Source organism: Cebus imitator, unplaced genomic scaffold, assembly GCF_001604975.1.
Source record: "Cebus imitator isolate Cc_AM_T3 unplaced genomic scaffold, Cebus_imitator-1.0 Scaffold434, whole genome shotgun sequence".
NCBI classification, from domain to species: Eukaryota; Metazoa; Chordata; class Mammalia; order Primates; family Cebidae; genus Cebus; species Cebus imitator.
This window is the reverse complement of record NW_016107749.1, coordinates 173140-196405: the sequence shown is the minus strand read 5'-3', so window position 1 is coordinate 196405 and position 23266 is coordinate 173140. Positions and strand designations below refer to the sequence as shown.

General features: G+C 42.3%; 1 protein-coding gene and 1 long non-coding RNA gene across 5 annotated transcripts in view; one reads left to right on the top strand and one right to left on the bottom strand.

The window, feature by feature from the left end:
- Nucleotides 1-23266, bottom strand: part of CCDC60 (coiled-coil domain containing 60) — a 212709-nt gene that overhangs the window by 113608 nt on the left and 75835 nt on the right. For all 4 annotated transcript variants that reach the window (XM_017510202.2, XM_017510204.2, XM_017510205.2 and 1 more), the window contains exon 2: nucleotides 8031-8110. In XM_017510202.2, the coding sequence (XP_017365691.1) occupies nucleotides 8031-8110 (80 nt within the window). The remainder of the gene's footprint in view (nucleotides 1-8030; nucleotides 8111-23266) is intronic.
- Nucleotides 1-23266, top strand: part of LOC119468452 — a 219333-nt gene that overhangs the window by 170948 nt on the left and 25119 nt on the right. The gene's annotated exons all lie outside the window — the stretch shown is intronic.

Genomic DNA, 23266 nt, shown 5'->3' with positions numbered 1-23266 from the left:
GGAAAACAAAGTCTCCGACCTCGTAAACACTTGCATCACCTGGACCCCGCTGGGGGCAGCGGAGAGTGGATAATTCATCACCGTTTATTTGCAATTTCCGGGACCTAAGTAAACTTTGCCAAGGGTTAATCATGGCTTCGTGTTCAGCATTTCAGTTGTTTTCATTGCAGAGATGTTTATTTTCCTTAAAACATTCACAGTAAAAAGCGCCAGCACCTTTTCAGGAAGATACGTCATTGTGCTTCAAGAGTCAACCAAGAACTGGGCACAAGCAAAGAGGCCCTGACTGTCAACTTCCGCTGGAAATTCAACATGTTTGTGCGTCGTGTGCTGCTTAATGCCACTGAACATCTGGCAGAACAGGCCAGGAGGAAAGCAGTTAGGGTTTTATTCTTTTTAGCTTCATGTTAAATTGGCCATGAAACCAGGGATGGTGCCATTGACTTACAAGAGGGCTAAAACATTAAATAAAAATCCAGGAGAGAGTAGCTTGGCTCAAGGTGGGCTAGACTCTAACAGGAGGGGAAACAAAGTTAAGAAACAAAGGATGGAAAGGTCAACATCGTCTTTATTCACAATTCACCTCATTTAGTACTGGGATATGGGGTCAGGGAGTTTGTACCATTTGGAGAGATGGCTTCCCTTGGAAAACACGGTGTTTCCTTCTGAAGGGGGTTCCTGATTCCTCCCTTAAATGTTGGTGGGATCCAGAAGTGTGACCAGATGGAACATCTCATTGTCATTTCTTTCTTGCTTGAAGCTTTTCTGTCTGGCCTTTTCCCCATTCTCCTTTGTGTCCATCAGTGGGACAGGTTAAGCGTGTCCAAGGAGAACGTTAAATCTTAGCTTGCTTCAGAGTTACAGTAAATGCATCTGTTGGGAGTGACTCAGCTGGCCAACTGAAGAGTGGCAGAACAACTGTTGCATGTATTACCTTTTATTAAGAATTAATCCCCTCTATTCTACTGGGTCAGTGGGAAGTGCAACGTTTGTCGTTCTTGGGTCACATCCCCAGTGGTGTGCTGGTCAATGTTTAAAAACTGGCGCTCTGTTGGGGTGGGGGGCTCAGTGAGCCCTGATTTGTAATGTTTGCTGATCTCCATGTTGCAAATATTGTCACTGTGGTGCAGATATTTCCACCAGTTGCTTTCAAGCTACCAACGCTGTGACGTCAGTGAACACAGAGCTGGGAAGAGATTTGCTGTAGCACTCCTCATATACCAACATAGATACTACAACCATTAGTAGCCTCTAGAGCATAGATATTAGCAAACTGTATAAAACAATTAGGAAGGGATGAGTTCTGAGTATTTATTACCTGTGCTTTAATAGAATTTATTTAATTGTAAATTCATACAATTAATTTTTAACAGTAGCTGTGTTTAACAATCGGTCTGCAATTATAGATATACATTTATATAAGTAATCTTTAATAATGACCGTATTTAATAATTGGTTCAGCAATTTTCCACTGAAAATTTAGCAGTGGGCTCTAGTTATGAGCTGGCACACCACACTTTGTTGCCCCTCTTAGGCTGAGTTGGGTCTAGGTGAAGGCATCTATCTCATCATCAGCCGTTTGTCTACAGTACACAGATTCTTGTGGAGACCCTCATTCCTCAGGCTCTAGAGATGCTGGTATGTCTTTGCAGCTGGGGCTTTTGGTTGGCCTCGTCTACCTCAAGGCTGATAATATTCAGCTAGTAAGAATTTATGACCATATTATGGGCATAAAAAATGGTTGGGTATGGCCAGTATCTGTTATGACTGATTGGTGCCCATGAAATTTTGCATTTGGAACCTCTCTTCTGATCCAATGTCCATGCTGCACCATTCCTGTGAAGCCTGGAACGTCCTCCGGGCAGAGCTGTAGAACAGAGTGCAATTCCCTATTGGGATGCTCATTCCCCTCTGTGCCATCTTCCTTTTCAGCTGCCTGCCACAACTGCTGCCCCTACTTACATGGCTCTTGGCTTCTTGATCCTACTTGCCATCAGTCCCTGTGGCTGCAAGGTTCCCAAGCCATCAGCTCAAAAGCCCTCTAACTTGGGTTCAAACACTGTAGATGAAACTGTGCACAAAGATACAACGTACCAGAATCTCTGGGACACATTTAAAGCAGTGTCTAGAGGAAAATTTATAGCAATAAATGCCCACGAGAAGTGAGGAAAGATTTAAAATCGATACCCTATCATCAAAATTGAAAGAGTTAGAGGAGCAAGATCAAAAAAACTCAAAACCTAGCAGAAGACAAGACATAACTAAGATCAGAGCAGAACTGAAAGAGATAGAGACACAGAAACCCTTCAAAAAATCAATAAATCCAGGAGATGGTTTTTTGAAAAGATCAACAAAATAGACAGATCACTAGCCAGATTAATAAAAAAGAAAAGAGAGAATAATCAAATAGATGCAATATAAAACGATAAAGGGGATATCACCACCGATTACACAGAAATACAAACCACCATCAGAGATTACTACAAACAACTCTATGCACATAGACCAGTAAACCTGGAAGAAATGGATAAATTTCTGGACACTTACACCCTCCCAAGTCTAAATCAGGAAGAAGTCAAAACCCTGAATAGACCAATAACAAGGGCTGAAGCTGAGGCAGCAATTAAGAGCTTACCAACCAAAAAAAAGCCCAAGTCCAGATGGGTTCACAGGTGAATGCTACCAGACATACAAAGAGGAGATGGTACCACTCCTGAAACTATTCCAAACAATCCAAAAAGAGGGAATCCTCCCCAAATCATTTTATGAGAATAACATTATCCTGATACCAAAACCCAGCAGAGACTCGACAAGAAAAGAAAACTTCAGGCCAATATCCATGATGTACATAGATGCAAAAATCTTCAATAAAATACTGGAAAACCGATTGCAACAGCACATCAAAAAGCTTATCCACCACGATCAAGTAGGCTTCATCCTGGGGATGCAAGGCTGGTTCAACGTAATGCAAGTCTATAAACGTAATTCACCACATAAACAGAACCAAAGACAAAAACCACATGATTATCTCAATAGTTGCAGAGAAGGCCTTTGACAAAATTCAACAGCTCTTTATACTAAAAACTCTCAATAAACTAGGTATGGACGGAATGAATCTCAAAATAATAAAAGCTATTTACGACAAACCTATAGCCAATATCATACTGAATGGGCAAAAACTGGAAGCATTCCCTTTGAAATCTGGCACCAGACAAGGATACCCTTTCTCACCACTCCTATTCAATAGAGTATAAGAAGTTCTAGCCAGAGCAATCAGGCAAGAAAAAGAAATAAAGGGTATTCAATTAGGAAAGGAGGAAGTCAAACTGTCTCTATTCATGGACGGCATGATTGCATATCTGGAAGACCCCATCGTCTCAGCCCAAAATCTCCTTAAACTGGTAAGCAACTTCAGCAAAGTCTCAGGATACAAAATCAATGTGCAAAAATCACAAGCATTCCTATACACCAATAACAGACTTAAAGAGAGCCAAATCAAGAACAAACTGCTATTCACAATTGCCACAAAGAGAATAAAATACCTAGGAATACAACTAATGAAGAACGTAAAGGACCTCTTCAAGGAGAACTACAAACCACTGCTCAACGAAATACGAGAGGACAAAAACAGATGGAGAAACGTTCCATGCTCATGGTTAGGAAGAATCGATATCGTGAAAATGGCCATACTGCCCAAAGTAATTTACAGATTCAACGCTATCCCCACCAAGCTACCAATGATCTTCTTCACAGAACTAGAAAAAAACACCTTAAACTTCATATGGAACCAAAAGAGAGCCCACATTGCCAAGTCAATTCTAAGCGAAAAGAACCAAGCTGTAGGCATCACGCTCCCTGACTTCAAACTACAAGGCTACAGTAATCAAAACAGCATGGTACTGGTACCAAAACAGAGATATAGACCAATGGAACAGAACAGGGTCCTCAGAAGCAACGCCACACATCTACAACCACCTCATCTTTGACAAACCTGACAAAAACAAGCAATGGGGAAAGGATTCCCTGTTTAATAAATGGTGTTGGGAAAACTGGCTAGCCATGTGCAGAAAGCAGGAAACTGGACCCCTTCCTGACACCTTACACTGAAATTAACTCCAGATGGATTAAAGACTTAAACATAAGACCTAACACCATAAAAACCTTAGAAGAAAACACAGGCAAAACCATTCAGGACAGAGGCATAGGCAAGGACTTCATGACCAAAATATGAAAAGTATTGGCATCAAAAGCCAAAATAGACAAATGGGATCTAATTAAACTCCAGAGCTTCTGCACAGCAAAAGAAACAATCATTAGAGTGAACCAGCAACCAACAGAATGGGAAACAATTTTTGCAACCTACCCATCTGACAAAGGGCTAATATCCAGAATCTACAAAGAACTAAATCAGATTTACAAGAAAAAAACAAACAAACCCATCCAAAAGTGGGCAAAAGATATGAACAGACATTTTTCCAAAGAAGACATATATGAGGCCAACAAACATGAAAAAATGCTCATCATAACTGGTCATTAGAGAAATGCAAATCAAAACTACATTGAGGTACCATCTCATGCCAATTAGAATGGCGATCATAAAAAAAACCTGGAGGCAACAGATGCTGGAGAGGATGTGGAGAAATAGAAACACTTTTACACTGTTGTTGGGGGTATAAATTAATTCAACCATTGTGGAGGACAGTGTAGCAATTCCTCAAGGACCTGAAATAGAAATTCCATTTGACCCAGATATCCCATTACTGGGATTATAAATCGTTCTATTATAGGGACACAGGCACACATATGTCCATTGCAGCACTGTTTACAATAGCAAAGACTTGGAACCAACCCAAATGTCCATCAATGATAGACTGGACAGAGAAAATGTGGCACATATACACCATGGAATACTATGGAGCTGTAAAAAATGATGAGTTCGTGTCCTTTGTAGGGACATGGATGAACCTGGAAACCACCATTCTTAGCAAACTGACACAGGAAGAGAAAATCAAACACCATATGCTCTCACTCATAGGCAGGTGTTGAACAATGAGAACACATGGACACAGGGAGGGGAGCATCACACACTGAGGTCTGTGGTGGCGGGGACTAGGGGAGGGACAGCAAGGGGTGGAGAATTGGGGAGGGATAACATGCGGAGAAATGTCAGATATAGGTGATGGAGATGGAGGCAGTAAACCATATTGCCATGGATGTACCTATGCGACAATCCTGCATGTTCTTTACATGTACCCCAGGACCTAAAATGCAATTTATATATATATATATATATATATATATATATAATAAATACATAAAAAACTGTCATTGCAAAATTGTAACAGACATCTGACTTAAACTCCATCTTGCTTCCAACCACCAAGCTGTCCTTGTTCATTCCTGGGCATAGGCTGAACTAACTTTGGAGGAACTTAGTTTATAGTTTAAAACAAAGATGAGGTCAGGCGCGGTGGCTCACGGCTGTAATACCAGCACTTTGGGAGACCGAGGCAGGCGGATCACGAGGTCAAGAGATCAAGACCATCCTGTCCAACATGGTGAAACTCCATCTCTACTAAAAATACAAAAACAATTAGCTGGGCGTGGTGGCGCGTGCCTGTAGTCCCAGCTACTCAGGAGGCTGAGGCAGGAGAATTGCTTGAACCCGGGAGGCGGAGGTTGCAGTGAGCTGAGGTGGTGCCACTGCACTCCAGCCTGGCACCTGGTGATGGAGCGAGACTCTGTCTCAAAAAGAAAAATAAAAACAAACCAAAGACGATAACAGCCTTTTCTCAAAACAAACCTCACTTTTCCCTGGGGACTAGACTGCCTTTGTAGGACTAACAAATTAGCCAAAAGACTAGAAATTTTGGTTTAGGAGTCATGCAGCTGGAGGCTACAAGATTCTGACCCTCCCTAAACTACTCCTAAGATCAGTTAAGGAGCTTGATAAGTCTGCTTTCTCTAGGCAGCAGGCAAGATGAACCCACTGGGCAGTTACAAATTCAGGTAAGGTGAATCCACTGGGCAGTTACACAGAGGCCAGTATGTCTGAAACTAACGGAGGATCCTTGTGGGTCTAAGCTCTCAATTTGGAGATCCAAGTTCAAATGCCGCCTCTGAGCTCAGCTTTGCAAGGGAATCTGAGACTGAGCTCCACTGGACTTCTTGAGCTGGATCATTCTCTGTAAGAATCCCAGCATTGACTCTTATATATTAGTCTGCTGGAGCTGCCCTAACAGAATACCACACCCTGAGTGGCTTAAACAGCAGACATTTATTTTCTCACAGTTCTAGAGACTGGAAGCTGAAGGTGCAGGTGCCAGCAGGCAGGGGTAGTTTCTCCTGAGGCCTCTCTCCTAGACTTGCAGACTGCCGCCTTCCTGCTGTGTCCTCTCATGTGACCTTTTCTCTGTGTGCTCATGTCTGATGTCGCTTCCTCTTTCATAAGGACACCAATCACATTGGATTAGGGCCCCACCCTTTGACTTGCTTTAACCTTACTTGTTTCTTTAATGGTCCTAACTCCAAAAAAATTATATTGGGGCTTAGGGCTTCAGCATATTAATGTGTGTGTGTGTGTGTGTGGGCGGGGGAACGTGGGCAGGGGCACAATTTAGTCTATGGCAATTGTTGGGCACTTGAAATGTGACTGGTCCAAACTGATGTGTGTTCTAAGTATGAAATATATCCCAGGTCTTTCATCATTCATTACTTTTCATCCTTTCATTGCTTTTCATCATGTAATAAAAAACATAATGAAAATAATCTCATTAATACATTTTGAATACTGATTACATGTTGAATGACGATATTTTGGAGGTACTGAGTTAACAATATTTTAGTAGAGTTACTTTTACTTGTTTCTATTTACTTTTTCTAGTGTGGCTACTCAGAAAGTTAAATTTACATGCAAGAGTTGAATTATGTTTAACTAGACAGTGTCTAGAGACCCTCAGAGAACCGACACAGCCACGCCTTGCAGTCAGTGAGAATATGGCCCTCTGGGACCCTCTCTTCACCTCTCCCCTAGGACCTTTAACTCCTTTCCCTTCCCCCACCTTCCAAGAGTCCTCCTGGGCTCAGTCATCAGTTCTGTCAAGTTGTGCTACTGGATGGGGTAGGGTGGAGATTCCGGTAGCAGTAGAGAAGTGTCACTTTCAGACAGTGGAGGTGAAGGGAGAGGGTGTCTCACTCTGCCTCTCACTGCATCTGGCTCAGAGTGGGAGGTATCTAAGATAAACAGAACTTTCCTGCTGCCTAGATTACCCCTCTCAGCACATGTCTTATGTGTTTCGTGCTTAAATAGTGTTCATCTCTTACTCTGTCTTGAGTTGCTTTGCCAAAAGACTCATTTTAGGATCCTACCTTAGGATGTTCTAGGTCTCAGGAAAGAGTTAAGGGGTAAGGGGAAAACAAAATTCCATCTTACCACACAGAGATGATCAAAACATGGTCCTGGGCCTCAGTCATCAGGGAGGGAAGGAATGGGGAGCGAGGAGAGGAAAGATAGGAAGAGCCCTGTCTTCAAGGCCATATGAGGGCCACTTTATCTGCTTTATTTCATTCAGTTCTTCTATCAACCTCCTATGATTTGTGTCTTACACATAGGGAAAGAGAGGTCCAGAGAGTTTAAATAACTCCTCCAGCATCCCAGCTAGCAGGTAGCAGGGCCAGAATTTGAGAATGACTCTGAATATGGTATCATCATGTGGGTCTGGAGTAAATAGGGAAGTTTTTTCTGGAGCATGGGGGAACTCTCTTGAGTTGGATTCAAGTCCAACAAGAAAAGCAGAGGGGATACTAGGAAGGTGGCTGGGGGCTGGCATGGCATGGCTACTCCCAGAAAAGTCCAACCACGAAAGCAATCCTGTCTTCTGCTCCTCCCTGGGTTCCCTTCCTATAAGTCTTCTGCTCAGGGTTTAGGGTTGGGGGATGCTGGGTCTGGGCAAGGACTTGAAGGCAACACCCCACTGCCTGCTCATGCTTGCTGGGTTGTCTATGGATCATTCCCTGCTGGGCTCACTCACCGGCTTCGTATAAGGTCCTTTTTGAGGTTTATTATTTCCTTGTCAATATACTTGATGCTCTTCATTGGCTTGTCTGGGACCTGATGAGAAGACAAGGGGTGAAAGTAAAAGGAGTGTTGATACAATGGTTACAAATGGAGCCAGGCACAGGAGGCTCATGGGTTTATCTGAGACGTATGGCTGGGTTTGAGGGGTCCTGGGCAGCACAGAGTCTACCTTGACATTGAAGAGGGGGTTGCCATGTGACACAGTGGACACGGTAAGGGCTTTGAAGACAGGTGGACCTGAGCTCTGATCCTGGTTCTATCTGGTGACCAGCTGTGTGACTTTGAACAAACTACTCAACTTCTCTGAAGAATTTGGGCTTCAACTTCTTCAGTAGAATGGAAGAATAACTCCTACTCTGTTTTGAGGATTAAATTAATTACTAAATTCCTCACTTATAGCAAGTATTAGATAAACAGAAGTGACTACCATTAGCATTACACTTAAAGTAAAGCAAAAAATTAGGCATTAAAAATAATTATTGTTGGTGGTTTTAGCAGCTGATTTGGAGAGCTGAATCTTGTCAATATAAAAATATAAATGTACTTCCCCTCTCTTCCTGCCCCCATAGCAGAGGTTTATGAATGAATTATCCAGATAATTGTTCATGACCGTTTCTTTCTCCCCATTAATTTTCCTTGACTATACATAGGGGAAAGCTCACATTACTCAGAAGTTGATATAGTCTCAATATAAAGAAGAGAAATAAATTAACTCTATTATATTTTATTATTATTATTATTACTATTATTATTATTATGTTTAGAGACAGGATCACACTGTCACTCAGGCTGGAGTGCAACTCACTGCAGGCTTAAGCTCCTCGGCCCAAGAGATCCTCTTCCTTCAGTCTCCCAAGTAAGGCTAGGATTACAGGTTTGAGCCATCATACTTGAAAAATTATGTTTTAGTATAAAAGTCATTTTTCTCAACCCCCAATTTGGAGAAACAATAATCAGAATATTATCTGGATTACCTTGTCTTGAAATTTTCCTGCGCCTTACGACTTTTTTTTAAAACAAAAAGAATACTAAGAAATGATGGGAAAATGGGCACTCTCAGATAAAGCTGGTAAATATTTTGTGCTGGAATTCCAGAAGGGCAACCAGATGCTTTAGAAATGAGCATGTCCTTAGATCCAACAACTCTGCTGTCAAGAATTCTAGGGAAACAGCCTTTCATGGGCATAGAGGTTCATCAACAAAACTGTCCACCAGGATGCTGCTGGTAATAGCAAACTATTGGAAAACAACTTTGCAACTCACAGTAGAAGACAGGTTAAATAACTATGGTGCATCTAAACAATGAAATACTATGAAGCAATTAAGTGTAATGACAACATAATGTAAGTATGTTTATTGATTTATAAAGATGATTGATTTCTTTGAGTCAAAAGACATGTTACAAAGTAATATTTATAGCATGATTCTGTTTTTGTTTTTGAAAAATGGTCTGTGTGGATAGACACATATCAAAGATATGAAATGACATAGCTCCAAAATGCAGTGATTCTCTCGGGGGGTGAGATTATGGCAGGTTTCATTTCTTTTTCTTAGCTGATGTGCATTTCCTATAACTTTGCAATAAATATCAATTAGTTACATAGCGAAAGAGAAAAGATTTAAAAAGTAAATGGCAAGGTGAAATATGACAAAGGCTGGTTGGTAGTGTTGTTTGAAGGTGGGGTGAGAACACATTAGGTGCTCACTAACAGAAATCCCAATATCGATGTGTGTGGGGAGGCAAAGTAATTTCCCTGGAGCCACCATCACTGAAATTGGGCTATGGTGCCTGCTGCTCTGGGGCTTTGAAAGTGAAACATGAGAAGTATAGTTGTTTCAAAGTTGAATGACGTTTGTGGCAGAGTTGGGTGGGAGACAGTGGGAGATGAAGTGGAGGAAGGAACTGCTTCTGGCCTGCTTGATTCCATTTTTCTCCTGGGTTGGCCAATACATATTTCCATGTAAGGCGGCATAGAGGAAGAGTGAAGAGTCTATGACAATTCCACAGACTATTTGTAACTACAGCTATTACTTGCCCATTCAAGAAAGTGGGGCCAGGCGCAGTGGCTCATGCCTGTAATCCTAGGATTTTGGGAGGCTGAGGCAGGAGGATGGCTTGAGCTCAGGAATTTGAGACCAGACTGGGCAATGTGACAAAACCCTGTCTCTACAAAAAATACAAAAACATTGGCCAAGCTTGTGGTGGTGCATGCCTGTAATCCCAGCTACTCGGGTGGCTGAGATGGGAGGATCGCTTGAGCTCAGAAAGTCAAGGCTGCTGTGACCTGAGATCGTGCCATTGTAGTCCAGCCTGGATGACAGAGTGAGACGTTGTCTCAAAAAAAAAAAAAAAAAAAAAAAAAAAAAAAAAAAAAAAAAAAAAAAAAAAAAAAAAAAAAAAAAAGGAGAAAAACAAAGGAAAATATAAAGAATGCAAAACAAAACATGTGGATAACCTTGAATCAGGTCAACTGGATAGGAAACAAAATCATTTACAAATTTTGTCTCTGGTTATTAGTAGTAATGAATTACAGGCACTATGTCTTGCTCATCTCAGTATACCAGGGGGCCTCAAGAACCCCTTGGCTGGAAATTGATGACAGACCCATCAGCGTTCATGGATGAAGTGGGTGGGGAGACCACCCTCTGAGAGGCATATAAGGAGCTCCAGGAGTGCTTTTCCAAGCTTTTGCATAATGAACATTCATGTCTCACATATCCAACATCTGTTTACCCTCTGTGTTGATACCAGTTATTTCCCTGGTTAGGCCCTTTGCATTTTCTTTAGTTGGCATTTGCGTCTTGGGAGATGCTCATGGTACCAGCAGCAGATGAGTCCCTGAATAACTGAAGCCAAACAGCACAGACCTGTCAAAGTGGTTGGTTTATGGATGGTCATGTGACCCAGTTTGGGCAAATGAGATGCAAGCACTTTCTAGGGGCTTCTGGGAAGCGCAGGCAGAGATGTTCTCCCTCCTCACTGACTAGAAATGGGGAAAATCATATTCCTTGGGAGTTGCTCACAGCCATTTTGTGCCCATGAGGGTAGCCAGCCTTGGGCAAAGATGATGTGGAGGAAAGGCAGAGAAGAGAGAGAAAAACTCATTCCACGGTGCCTTGTTAAACTGATCAAGCTTCACTGGATCTTGACTTTTCATGAACATTTCCTTTATTATTTATAACAGCTTAAATTAGGTTTTCTGTTACTTGCAGCCACAAAATTCTATCTGAAATGCGTTACTCTCTTGGGAGTGGCAAAACAGCTAAAAGGCTGAGACTTATTTTAACTAGTTTTTCTTCCTTTCCCATCACTACTTTTGAGGCATCAAGATCAGAGGGCTCCCATTCTGGTATATTTCACAGTGAAAGCAATGAGATTGGCCGTGTTGAGATCAACTATTTTAAAATGAGGTTGCCTGTCTTTCTAATCCCACTGATTTGGAGAACCTTATTATATATTTCCTGCAGGCCAAAGTAACTTTCCAAAAAGATGCTGTGAACTAAGCATACTTATAAATGAAGGAAAAATAAGCACATCAGAAATTCTCCTGCCAGATAATTTGAAAATACATGATTGAAACCCTGTTTTATGCCACAGTCATGTCTTCAACAGTCTCCCAAACATCTTAAATTTCACCTTCCTCATGAAACAACTATGATAATGTCCAACATTCAAGCATGTTTTTTTTCAAATGTCACCTAATGATAGCTGTCTGTGCACCAGGAATTCACATCATTGTGTAAGAGTGGATTTGGGATTGGTACTGAATTGTATCCTCAACTTGACACCAACTTTAGCAGCATGAGATGGCCCCGCTTAAGCCTCACAACTATGTCAGCATTTCAATGGAGTCTCAGGAAACCATTTTTGTCAAAGTATAATTTTGTAATTATAAATATAACTTTATGATTATAACTTTATAATTATAGTTTTGTTTAAAATTATAATAAGCCAGCAGAAATAACTAGTTGTCAGGATATTTATGAACATCATTTGATATTAACACAATAAAAAGTTTATAAAGCACTCAAAAATCAGCCTCTCTACAACCTTTCTGGAAGGCAATTTAGACATGCGTGTGACAAGCTTTAAAAATACATATCCTCTTGCCCCAGCCAAGGAAATTGTCGCCAGGATGAAAAGATTTATCCCCAAGGATATCTATCACAGCAGTGTGAATAATAGTGAAAAATACCTAAATGTCCTGCAATAGGCATTGTGGGGATAAATCATGGTCTATCCAGACAGTGGTATGTGATGCATTTGGGTCTTGGTGCTACCACTTAATGCTGCGATAGCTGTTTATTTACTAATGTGGAAAGCTGGTAATGGAACATAATTTCAGATGGAAAATGCATGCTACAAAATGTAAAGACAGTAGATGATGGAGAAGTTTTAAGATTTATACTGATAAAATCTATAGAAATTTCCAGAAATGTATGTGATCTGATACAAATGGTTTTAAAATACTGACATATGACAAGACATATATGTAATAATATAATAAGCTGGAAGTAAATACAATAAATTGTTAATAGAGATGTTATCTCAGGGTGTTTGAATTATAGGCAATTAATAATTTTTTGTTTTGGTTATCTTTTTTTTTTCCTAATTTGTCTACAATTTACAGAGATTAATTTTAATAAAATAATAGCGTTTTTTATGTTTGTAAAGCAATTTTGACTAATTCTCTCAAGGCAGGCAAAGTAGAAATGTTTAATGCCAATTAAAATTGAGTCTTCTGAGAGTCTGGAATGATGTAAGCTGATAGTTTATTTTAACATACTGGATCAGGCAGGGTCTAGGCAGGAGATCAGAGCTCATGACAGGTAGTTGAACAGAGGGAATTTAATACAGGGGAGCAGTTACAAAGGTGTTGGAAGAGCTCAAAAGTCACATAAAGGATGGTGAGGCAAGCTAGAGGTTAGCAAAAGGAACCCTCTACCATCTCCAGGGCTAGAGGAATTAAGGGAAGAGGTGGCCTTCAGAAGCACTGGAATCAGGCCACGTGGCATAAGCTAGACTTATGGAGGAGATGTAGTTCCAGCTGGAGGTGCCACCATAAGCCGAATGAGAGAAGGGGCAAAATGCCCGGGCTTCTGTTTAACAATCACCCTTCAGTTTCCTGCTGGTGCCTCCTATTGGCTGAACCTACCTGGAAGCCAGCTGCAAGGGCACCTGGGAAATGTAGTTTGCAAGGGTCAGCCCCCTGTGGGCAGCAGGAAATGGAAATGAGGGTGAAAGCAAGTGATTATGGTACAATGTATGCAAATGCCTTGGCCCCAGGCCACTTTTGGACTATAAAGCAGGTCTGCCCCTTAATTTAACCAAGGATTCCTTTACAGATGATAACTTTGGATATTCCTTTTGATCTTAAGCCTGAGGTTCCCAGAGTTTTCCATGGCTTAAATGCATATCCAGAACTGTGATCATGCCCCTCACTCCCTCCAAAAAATTATTATCAAAAATCATGATTCTAGGGTATTCAGAACCCTCCTGCTTCTCCCAATTTCTCCAGATCTTTGTAGATCATCTCCCCTCCCATCAAATCTTACCTGTTCTACTTCCCACATTGTTAGGGCCTTATACTCGTTACTGACACTCATTTATTTATGTGTCTCCCTACCCAGGTAACATATTTGTAATACTACTTCACATTTAATATTTTACTTTGGTTTTGACACTAATGAACATTGTATTGTGTTGTGTTGGTGCAAAAGTAATTGTGGTTTTTGCCATTGAAATTCACTTACCATTGAATGAATGTCAAAAATTCATTTGCCATTGAAATGGTAAAAACCACAATAACTTTTGCACCAGCCTAATAGAAAATCAGGGAAAGATTAAAAAATTAGGAGAAAATAAAAACCAAGCAAAACCCAATCACCATCTGATACAGTTTGGATCTGTGTCTCCACCCAAATCTCATGTTGAAATGTAGTTCCTAATGCTGGAGGTGGATCCTTGTGGGAGGTAACTGGATCATGAGGGTAGTTTCTCATGGTTTAACACCATGCCCCCTTGGTACTGTCCTTTCCATAGTGATTTCTTGTGAAATCTGGCTGTTTAAAAGTGTGTGGCCACGTATGTTTATTGCAGCACTGTTCACAATAGCAAAGACTTAAAACCAACCCAAATGCCCATCAATGATAGAATGGATAAAGAAAATGTGGCACATATACACCATGGAATACTATGCAGCCATAAAAAAGGATGAGTTCATGTCCTTTGCAGGGCCATGGATGAAGCTGGAAACCATCGTTTTCAATAAACTGACACACGAACAGAAAACCAAACACCGCATGTTCTCACTCATAAGTGGGTGTTGAACAATGGGAACACATTGACACAGGGAGGGGAATAGCACACACCGGGGCCTGTTTGGGGTGGGGGGCTAGGGGAGGGATAGCTGGGGGTGGGGAAATTGGGAAGGGATAGCATTAGGAGAATTACCTAATGTAGATGATGAGGTGATGAATGCAGTAAACCACCATGGCACATGTATACCTATATAACAAACGTGCACGTTCTGCACATGTACCCCAGAACTTACAATATAATTTTTTTTTAAAATGTGTGGCATTTCTCCCATCTCTCTCTTGATCCTGCTCCTACCATGTAAGATGCCTGCTCACGCCTTGCCTTCTGCTATGAGTGAAAGCTCCCGAGGCCTCCCCAGAAGCAGATACCAGCATCATGCTTCCTGTACAGCCTGTGAAACTGTGAGCCAATTAAACCTCTTTTCTGTATAAATTGCCCAGTCTCAGGTATTTCTTTAGAGCAGTGTGAGAATGGACTAATACATCATCTCTGCAGATATAATTTGTTTTGTGCTTCGTGATGACTCCCAGCCTGGTTGCATAAAAGCCATCTTGGGGACAGTTGATTTTGATTTTCTGTCTTTGCTTCCCTTAGATGTGCCATTGGCTTCAGAGCTTTCAGTTTTCCCATTGCTCTGCAGAGCACGGGTGATGACTCCATTCTTTGTTTCCTAGAAAACGCAGTCAAGTCTCTGCCCTGCCCACCTTTCCTACAGCATGTGTGAAAACCATCCTTTCTCTTATCGCCCCAATGAGTTGTTGAGAGCAGGATCATGAGAAACACCACGTGACGTCCTGTACTGCACCAGGCTGAAAGGTGGTAAACGGGGGTGGGAGGCCTGGTAGGAGTGGAGCATGAGCATGCACAGACTCACAGTGGCCTCTTAGATGGGGATGGTTTTCTTGGCAGGTATACTCACATTCAATATTCATGTGCTGGGGCTGTTTAAATAATAACATCTGGAAGTGATGTGGTTTAACCTGACGGCTAAGTGGAATGTGGCAGGAAAGGATGGAAAGACCTTTGTTGTCGGAAAGACCTTTGTTGTCGGAAAGACCTTTGTTGTCAGAAAGACCTTGAGTCCTGGCCCTGTCACTTAGGAGTTCAGTGACCTTGAGTGAGGCACCTTTACTCCCCATCTGTGAAATGGAACTAATACCAATTCTACCAGTCACATTATTGTTCTCCTATGTACTATATGTGGACAGTCCCAAATGCGTTCTTTTTTTTTTTTTTTGAGACAGAGTCTCACTCTGTCGCCAGGCTGGCGTGCAGCTGTGTGATCTCAGCTTACTGTAATCTCCGCCTCCTGGATTCAAATGATTCCCCTGCCTCAGCCTCCGGAGTAGCTGGGACTACAGGCACACACCACCATGCCCAGCTAATTTTTTGTATTTTAGCAGAAATGGGGTTTCACCATGTTGGCCAGGCTGGTCTTGAACTCCTTACCTCGTGATCCACCCGCCTCAGCCTCCCAAAGTGCTGGGATTACAGGCATGAGCCATAGTGCCTGGCCCCAAGTGCGTTCTTATATGAAATAGATGATTCCACTGAGTCCTTGCCGTATTATTATTTCCATTCTATAGGGGTGTAAGTGGAGGCTTAAAAAGTGAAACTGACTGGCTACTAAGTGGCAAAGCCTGGATTTGAACTCAAGTTCAAGTGACATTGAAGCATGTGTTCTTAATCACTACTCCATTCTGCATTCCCATCCCCCTTCCCCTAGTTTGCACAGTAGGGACTACCTGAAGGGTAGCAGTTGCTAGCTATTGATTTACAGATACTACCTCCAAAACTCTTCCACTGAATTTTGTTAGATTTCATCATAAAGAATTTAATATGGCGGAAAATCAGAATGATTTGTTGAAGGTCATAGCCGGAAAGCCAATCTTCTACTTAGCTGTTGTTCTCTGTGTTTTATGAAAGAATGTTCTGAACTCATCTTTGTTATTCCTTAAAATATGATCTACTTCCTAGAATCAGATTAAGATGGAAATGAATGCCTGTTAAATGCACCCAGGCTGATACAGACATCAGGGAAACAGCTGGGATGCTGCGTTGAGGGGTGAGGGGGAAGGGGGAGACTGAAAAGACAGCACTGAGAAGCACACGTGCTGATTAACAAATTTCAGACTCATCACGGAGAAGCTGTAAAGAACGGAGTAGGCGGGATCATGGTGGTAGTACACACATCAACCCAGAGACCTTTGCTTGCACACTGATGGTAGTTTTAAAATTTTTATTTTTTAAATTTTTGTGGGTACATAATAGGTGCATATATTTATGGGATACATGAGATGTTTCGATACAGGCATGCAATGTCAAATAAGCACATCATGGAGAATAGGGTATCCATCCCCTCAAGCATTTATCTTTTGAGTTATAAACAGTTCAGTTACACTTTTAGTTATTTAAAAGTGTAAGTTATTATTAACTATAGTCAACCTGTTGTGCTATCAAATAGTTGATCTTATTCATTCTATTTTTTTGTACCCATTAACCATTCCCTCCTTCTGCTCCCCGTCCCCCACTATCCTTCCCAGCCTCTGGGAACCATCCTTCTACTCTCTATGTTCATTAGTTCACTTGTTTTGATTTTCAGATCCCACAAATAAGTGATAAGATGCGATGTTTGTCTTTCTGTGCCTGGCTTGTTTCACTTAACACACTTAACATAATGATCTCCAGTTCCATCCATGTTGTTGCAAATGACTGGATCTCATTCTCTGTTTGTGGCTGAATAATACTCCATTTTGGTGGTTTTATGGTGATGATGGGCAGTTTCTTTTGGGGAGAGTGAGGATTTTTTTGTCATAAGGACATACGATGGGTATCTACCTACATAGAGATAACCCAGAATTAGCAACCTCATCCACACACAGACCCTTCAAACTGAAAAAGGAAGTGTGCTATAGGATTATTTAGCAGCTCTTTGTTGAAGGCAGGTTGCATCCTTCATAGAATATTTTGATTCAGCCTCTCTTCCATCCCATCTTCTTATGGACTCAAGTGAAAAGAAGTTGGGGATCTGTGGATTGGCAGGGAGAGGTGGTGGAGGAAGGGACTGTCATCTGGGGAGATGAGCAAGTCCTCTGCTGAGAACTTAGGGGAGACTAAGTAGCAGGAGTCCTCTGGGAAGAAGAGGAGAAGGAACAATCGTCCCTGGGAAGGAAGCTTCTGATACAGGGTTTGGCTCTACATTCTTTCTGTCGTTGCTGAATGAATGAGAAGATGAATTCATCAGAGTCTCAAGGTTTAACCCCACCGGTTAATGATTAGTAACAAAGAAAATGAGGCACCCACATAACAGTGAGGTCTGGCGGACACCACTTTAACCATCATGGCTGTGCTTAGCATCACCAGTGATAGGACAGACTCTTATCAGGTGCACCTGAAGTGATGCACTGAGAAGGGCACACCATAACCTACATGGTTACGTTACCTACATGCATGTCCTGCCCCAAAGGTCCAATCTGAATCTAATCATGAGAAAGCAATCAGAAAAATAATAAGGTCATTTTGCAAAATAGGTGACCTTGACTTTTAAAAGATGTCAATGTCTGTGTCCATTGGGGCCTCTGGGAAGCAGACACGGAGAGAGGAGTACAAAGTGCTCATTGGGGGTAAGGCCATGAAAGAGAAAAGGAGGAGGAAGTGGGATTTGGCAAGAGAGCCTCAGACCATGATGCAGATCTGACAAAGTCCAGCCAACGCAACAGGGAGCTCCAGAGCAAAGACTGCTTGATTAAGTCCAAGCGCAAGGCAGAAATGGCCAGAGCCCACTGATGGGGGATTTCCGGGGAAGATTCAGACTTCTGCTGCAGGAAAGCTGCTGTGGATGCTGGCAGTGTCAGCAGCTGGGGACTCTCAGCTACCTGTGCCTCCTGCTGGCAAGTTCTTTCTCGGACACAAATGCAAGGGATACACCTCTTTGTCTTCTAACAATGTCAGAAGATCTGTTTCTTTAGGACACCAAGGGGACACAACAACTCAATGCAATGCATCGTCCCTTGATTGAATGCTGGACTGGAGACAAAGCTATAAAGGGCATGACTGGGACAACTAGGGGCATTTGCATAGAAACTGTATGTTCAATAAGAGCATTGGGGCTCACATCTGTAATCCTTGCACTTTGGAGGCTGAGGTGAGTGGATCACCTGAGGTCAGGAGCTCGAGATCAGCCTGGGCAACATGGTGAAATCCTGTCTCTACAAAAAATACAAAAATTAGCCAGACATGGTGGCATGCACCTGTAGTCCCAGCTACTGAGGAGCCTGAGGCAGGAGAATCGTTTGAACCCAGGAGGCAGAGGCTGCAGTGCGCCAAGATCGTGCCACTGCACTCCAGCCTGGGGAACAGAGTAAGACTCTGTCTCAAAAAAACAAAACAAAACAAAACAAAAAAAAAAAGAGAGATAGAGAATAACATTGGATTAATGTGAAATTTCTGTGTTAACTGTATTGTGACTATGAAGGAGAATGTCCTTAGGTAATACATGCTCAAGTGTTTAGGTGTGAAGTGCCTGCAACTGACTTTCAAAGGGCTCAGCTTAAAAAAAATTGTAAATATACACACATATTATATATATAGTACACACAAACATATATACACACATATATGCATATATAAATATATATGAAAAATATCATGGCAAAATGTTAAAGAAAAACATGGCAGAAAGATAACACTGTGAATTTAAGTTAAGGGTATTTGATTGCCTGTTGCATTATTTTAGCAAACTTTCTGTAGGTTTGAAATCTTTACAATGAAAAGTTGAGAAAAAAATATGAAGCAACTACAACCCCCATTATAGGTTTTCTCTTGCTGCAATTAATTTGCTTGGGTCTTCTTTAAATGTCAGTGAAGCAGGACTGCCTTACGGAAGCCATGCTTGGGAAATAAAGGAAGGGTCTGGGCTTCTTGCTGACATTCAGGGTGGGGGCTTAGATGAATTTGGGAAATAAAGGTAGGACCCATGCCCCTGAGGCTGGAGAAATTGTGGCCCAGCAAAGCATACAAGTCACCACCTGTCATACAGTTTTTTGGTTGATTTGTTTGTTTTGCCTAAGTTTTGAGGCCCTGGCTAGATCAGTCAGTCCCTCTTCTTGAGGAGTTAATTAAGGTCACACCTTAACCACTTCCTTTACTGGGCTCTCTGGGGCCACTATGCATCTGCTCAGGACCAGGTACTAGTTCAATAACTAGGGGGACAGAGCCTGATTGTATCTAATAGAGGAGAAGTAACTCCATGAAAGGAAATCGGATGCTCTAGGAAGGGGGATTGCATGCCTGTCAGCCAAAAGCCAATAAAATAGATAAAATAAGAGAGGAAGGAAAAAGAGAGGTAGAAAGAAAAATCTTCTGATGTATTCCAAAAAGTAAAGATAAACTGTTCCCTCCTCCAGGCAACATCCCAGGCTGGTAATAAGATCTCTCATCCTCAGGACGACTGAAGTTTGGGACCAAATCGCTATTTGTTGTGGGGGATTTTCTTGTACATTGTACAACGTAGCATCTCACCTGCAAGTTACAACAATGAAAATGTCCCCAGACATTGCCAAGCGTCCTCTGGGAAGCAAAATCACCTTCAGCTGAGAACCACTGAATTAAACCTTGATGACGGGAGGGGTGGGAATCTCTTTACAAAGACTCCATTCTAAATCCTGGCCCATCCCTTGATTTGTGGGGAAATTTTTGAAAAAACTCAGAGCACCTGAAAAAAATTAAAACGGCAAACAAAACATTCTATTTGATGCCATGCAATTTATCTGTTCTTCAGCCCTGCTTCAGGCTGGAGCCTTCTTCCCACCTATAAAGTTGTTTTGAAGTTAAAAAAAAAAATCTATTGAGCTGTGTGAGGAAAGTTGTAATCAACAGGGATTTTTCCCCCTTCCCAAAGATTCCGATTTTTCTGTGTAAGTTCTATTTGTTCTTTGTGTAGAGGCCTCAGTAATAAAGAACTTCATTTTCTACCCTCGATGGCCATTTTGAATGTAGCTGGATGTTCCTCACTGGAGTGTGTTTGTGGATGAGTCCTCCCTAGTTTGTCCTACAGCAGACATTGACTTATTTAATCCTCACACCAACCCTATTCCTTATACCTGTTTTCCTGAAAAGGAAACCCAGTATCTGAGAGGTCAAGTCACTTATTCAAGGTCATAGAGACAGAAAGTGGGAAAATTCAGTGCCCTCCAATCCTTGATACCTTTCCCTACCCTTATCTAATCCAGGGGTCAGCAAACTACAGCCTGCGGCTGGCTTTTGTATATTACAGTTTTATTGGGGCACAGTCACACCCATGTGCTTATTATGGTTTATGGATGTTTTCCTGTTATAACAGCAGAGTTTAGTAGCTGTTTCAGAGGCTGCACAGCCTGCACAGCCTGGAATATTTACTATTCGGCCTTTTTGAGAAAAAGTTTATCTTTAGACTCTTTGCTGGTCTCTCTAAGCCTGGGAGGCTATCATATAAGGATGCACAGGTTGAACACTGCACAGCTCTGGAGAGATACACTATTTGCATTTTAGTCAATGTGAATGGAGTCTCTCTTTAAGGAGTCAGTGGATAAAAAGGTGTGTCTAAGTCACGTAAATTGACAAATTATTGAAGAATTGCTACACATCAGCACTGTGCTAAGCATGTTGCATTATCAGTCTCTACTTCTTCCAATAACCCAAGAGATGGCTATTAAAAAACCCCTTTTATGGAAGGAGAAATGGAGGCATAGATGAAGTTGTTCAAGGTTACACAATTGGTTAGTGGTCAGAACCAGGATGACAACCCTGGTCTTCCTGCATTTAAAACTAGGTTTTGGGCCAGGTGTGGTGACTCATGCCTGTAATCCAGCACATTGAGAGGGCAAGATGGGAGGATCAGTTGAGGCCAGGAGTTTAAGACCAGCCTGGCTGACATAGTGAGAACTTCCTCTCTACAAAAAACAAAACAATTACCTGGACATGGTGGCATGCACCTGTAGCCCTTGCTACTCAGGAGGCTGAGGCAGGAGGATCACTTAAACCTGAGAGTTTGAGGTTATGATGAGCTGTGATTGCACCACTGCACTCCGGCCTGGGCAACAGCATAAGATCCTGTCCCTGAAAGCAAAACAAAATGAAATACAAAAACAAAAACAAGACAAAAAACATGAGTCCTCAGCCATTAAGCCTCCCTGAAAATTCAGTTTTCCCATCCTTTGGGCTGGAAGGAAAGACAATATTATTTAACTATTTTGTTTTTTAAATCCTCCCTGTTTTTAAAGGAGGGTTTGCTGAGCAGGAAGATGAATCTGAAGAGGATTGTGGAAGAAACACAGTGAGGATGAATGGTTCCAGCTAATAAAGACCAGAGTGGCTGGGCGCGGTGGCTCACGCCTATAACCCCAGCGCTTTGGGAGGCTGAGGTGGACAGATCACTTGAGTTCAGGAGTTAGAGACCAGCTTGGCCAACATGGTGAAACCTCATCTCTACTAAAAATAAAAAATTTAGCTGGGGGTGGTGGTGCATGCCTGTAATCCTAGCTACTTGGGAAGCTGAGGCAGGAGAATCCCTTGAACCCAGGAGGCAGGAGTTGCAGTGAGCCGAGATCGCACCACTACACTCCAGCCTGGGCGATAGAATGAGACACCATCTGAAAAACCAAACCAGAGTGATAGACAGTGGAGGGCTAGGAGGGGGCGTGGGGGAAGGGGTGAGGGAAGGGGAAACTGATATCCAAGAAAGAACCCACAAGCTGCTAAAGGACTGTATTATTTTTTCTTGTGTGAGGTATAGGGTAACCTTCTCCCTGTCTTCTGTGAACTCTTCAGTAAAATCCCCATTATGCACTGGCACATGTGGAGTGGGCATTGTGCTTTGAGGGGCTTGATGAGCCGGCCCCAAGCTGGGCGGGGGGAGCACAGGTGGACAAGGGACAGATTCAGGAGAAAAAAATGTGGAGTTGGAATCCTGTCTCCATGCGCCGCCCCTGCGTGACCCCAGGAAAGTCATCTCTTGTGCGCCTCAGGGCTCCCACCTGGCATCTGCCTGGTCTTCATGACGCTGCGGCCAGGATGCTAAGAGGCCTGCTTGGTACACAGGGCTTTGCGAACCTAGCAAGCCAAAGAAATGTCACTATTACTCTCACTATACCAGGAGTGCCTGTAGTTTATACACATTGAATCAATTATGAGCTATGCATGAAAAATGTAACTTGAGTGAGATTACAAAATTGTTCCCCCCCAAATGCCTTAAGGGCCCAGTAAGACTGTCAGTGACCCCCCCGCTCCCACGGTCAGCAAAGATAGCGATGCAGCAATATAACAGTAGGTGGCGCTAGATGCCATAGCTTTCAATCAAATCCTGGTTTCTTTCAATCTTTCTCTGCCTCCCTCTCTCATTTGATTGAAATGGAAATTGGCTGCCAGCATCAATGAGCCCCCAGCAGTCCTGGGACTGAGCTGGCATGCCAGCAGCCAATGTGTTATCCACCCAGTTAATTAAAAAAAATAATCAAATACATTAATCTCATAAGCTCTTTTGAAAGACTAAGTATGAGGGGCCAGCAGTCCAGCTGTCAGGCCCTGGGAGCCAATAAGAATCTGTACGATGGGCTAGGGGCTGCTGTTCAAAGTCCTGGAGGAGCTTCAGGAAACAGGTGCCCCGGGATGTGACAATCCCTCTATTCTGTACCATGAACCTTGCAAATGGCGTGTCTGGAAATGCACAAGGCTTGAGATGGCAAATGGGCTCCAGTCTGAGTGCCAGCTTCAATCTACCCATGAGTTGTCATTCTGTCTGGAGTGCCCTCCAGTCCAATCTTATCAGAAGAAATATCTGTGATTGATTAGCAATGTCTGCCATGGACCCGGGAAGGAACAATGATGCCTCA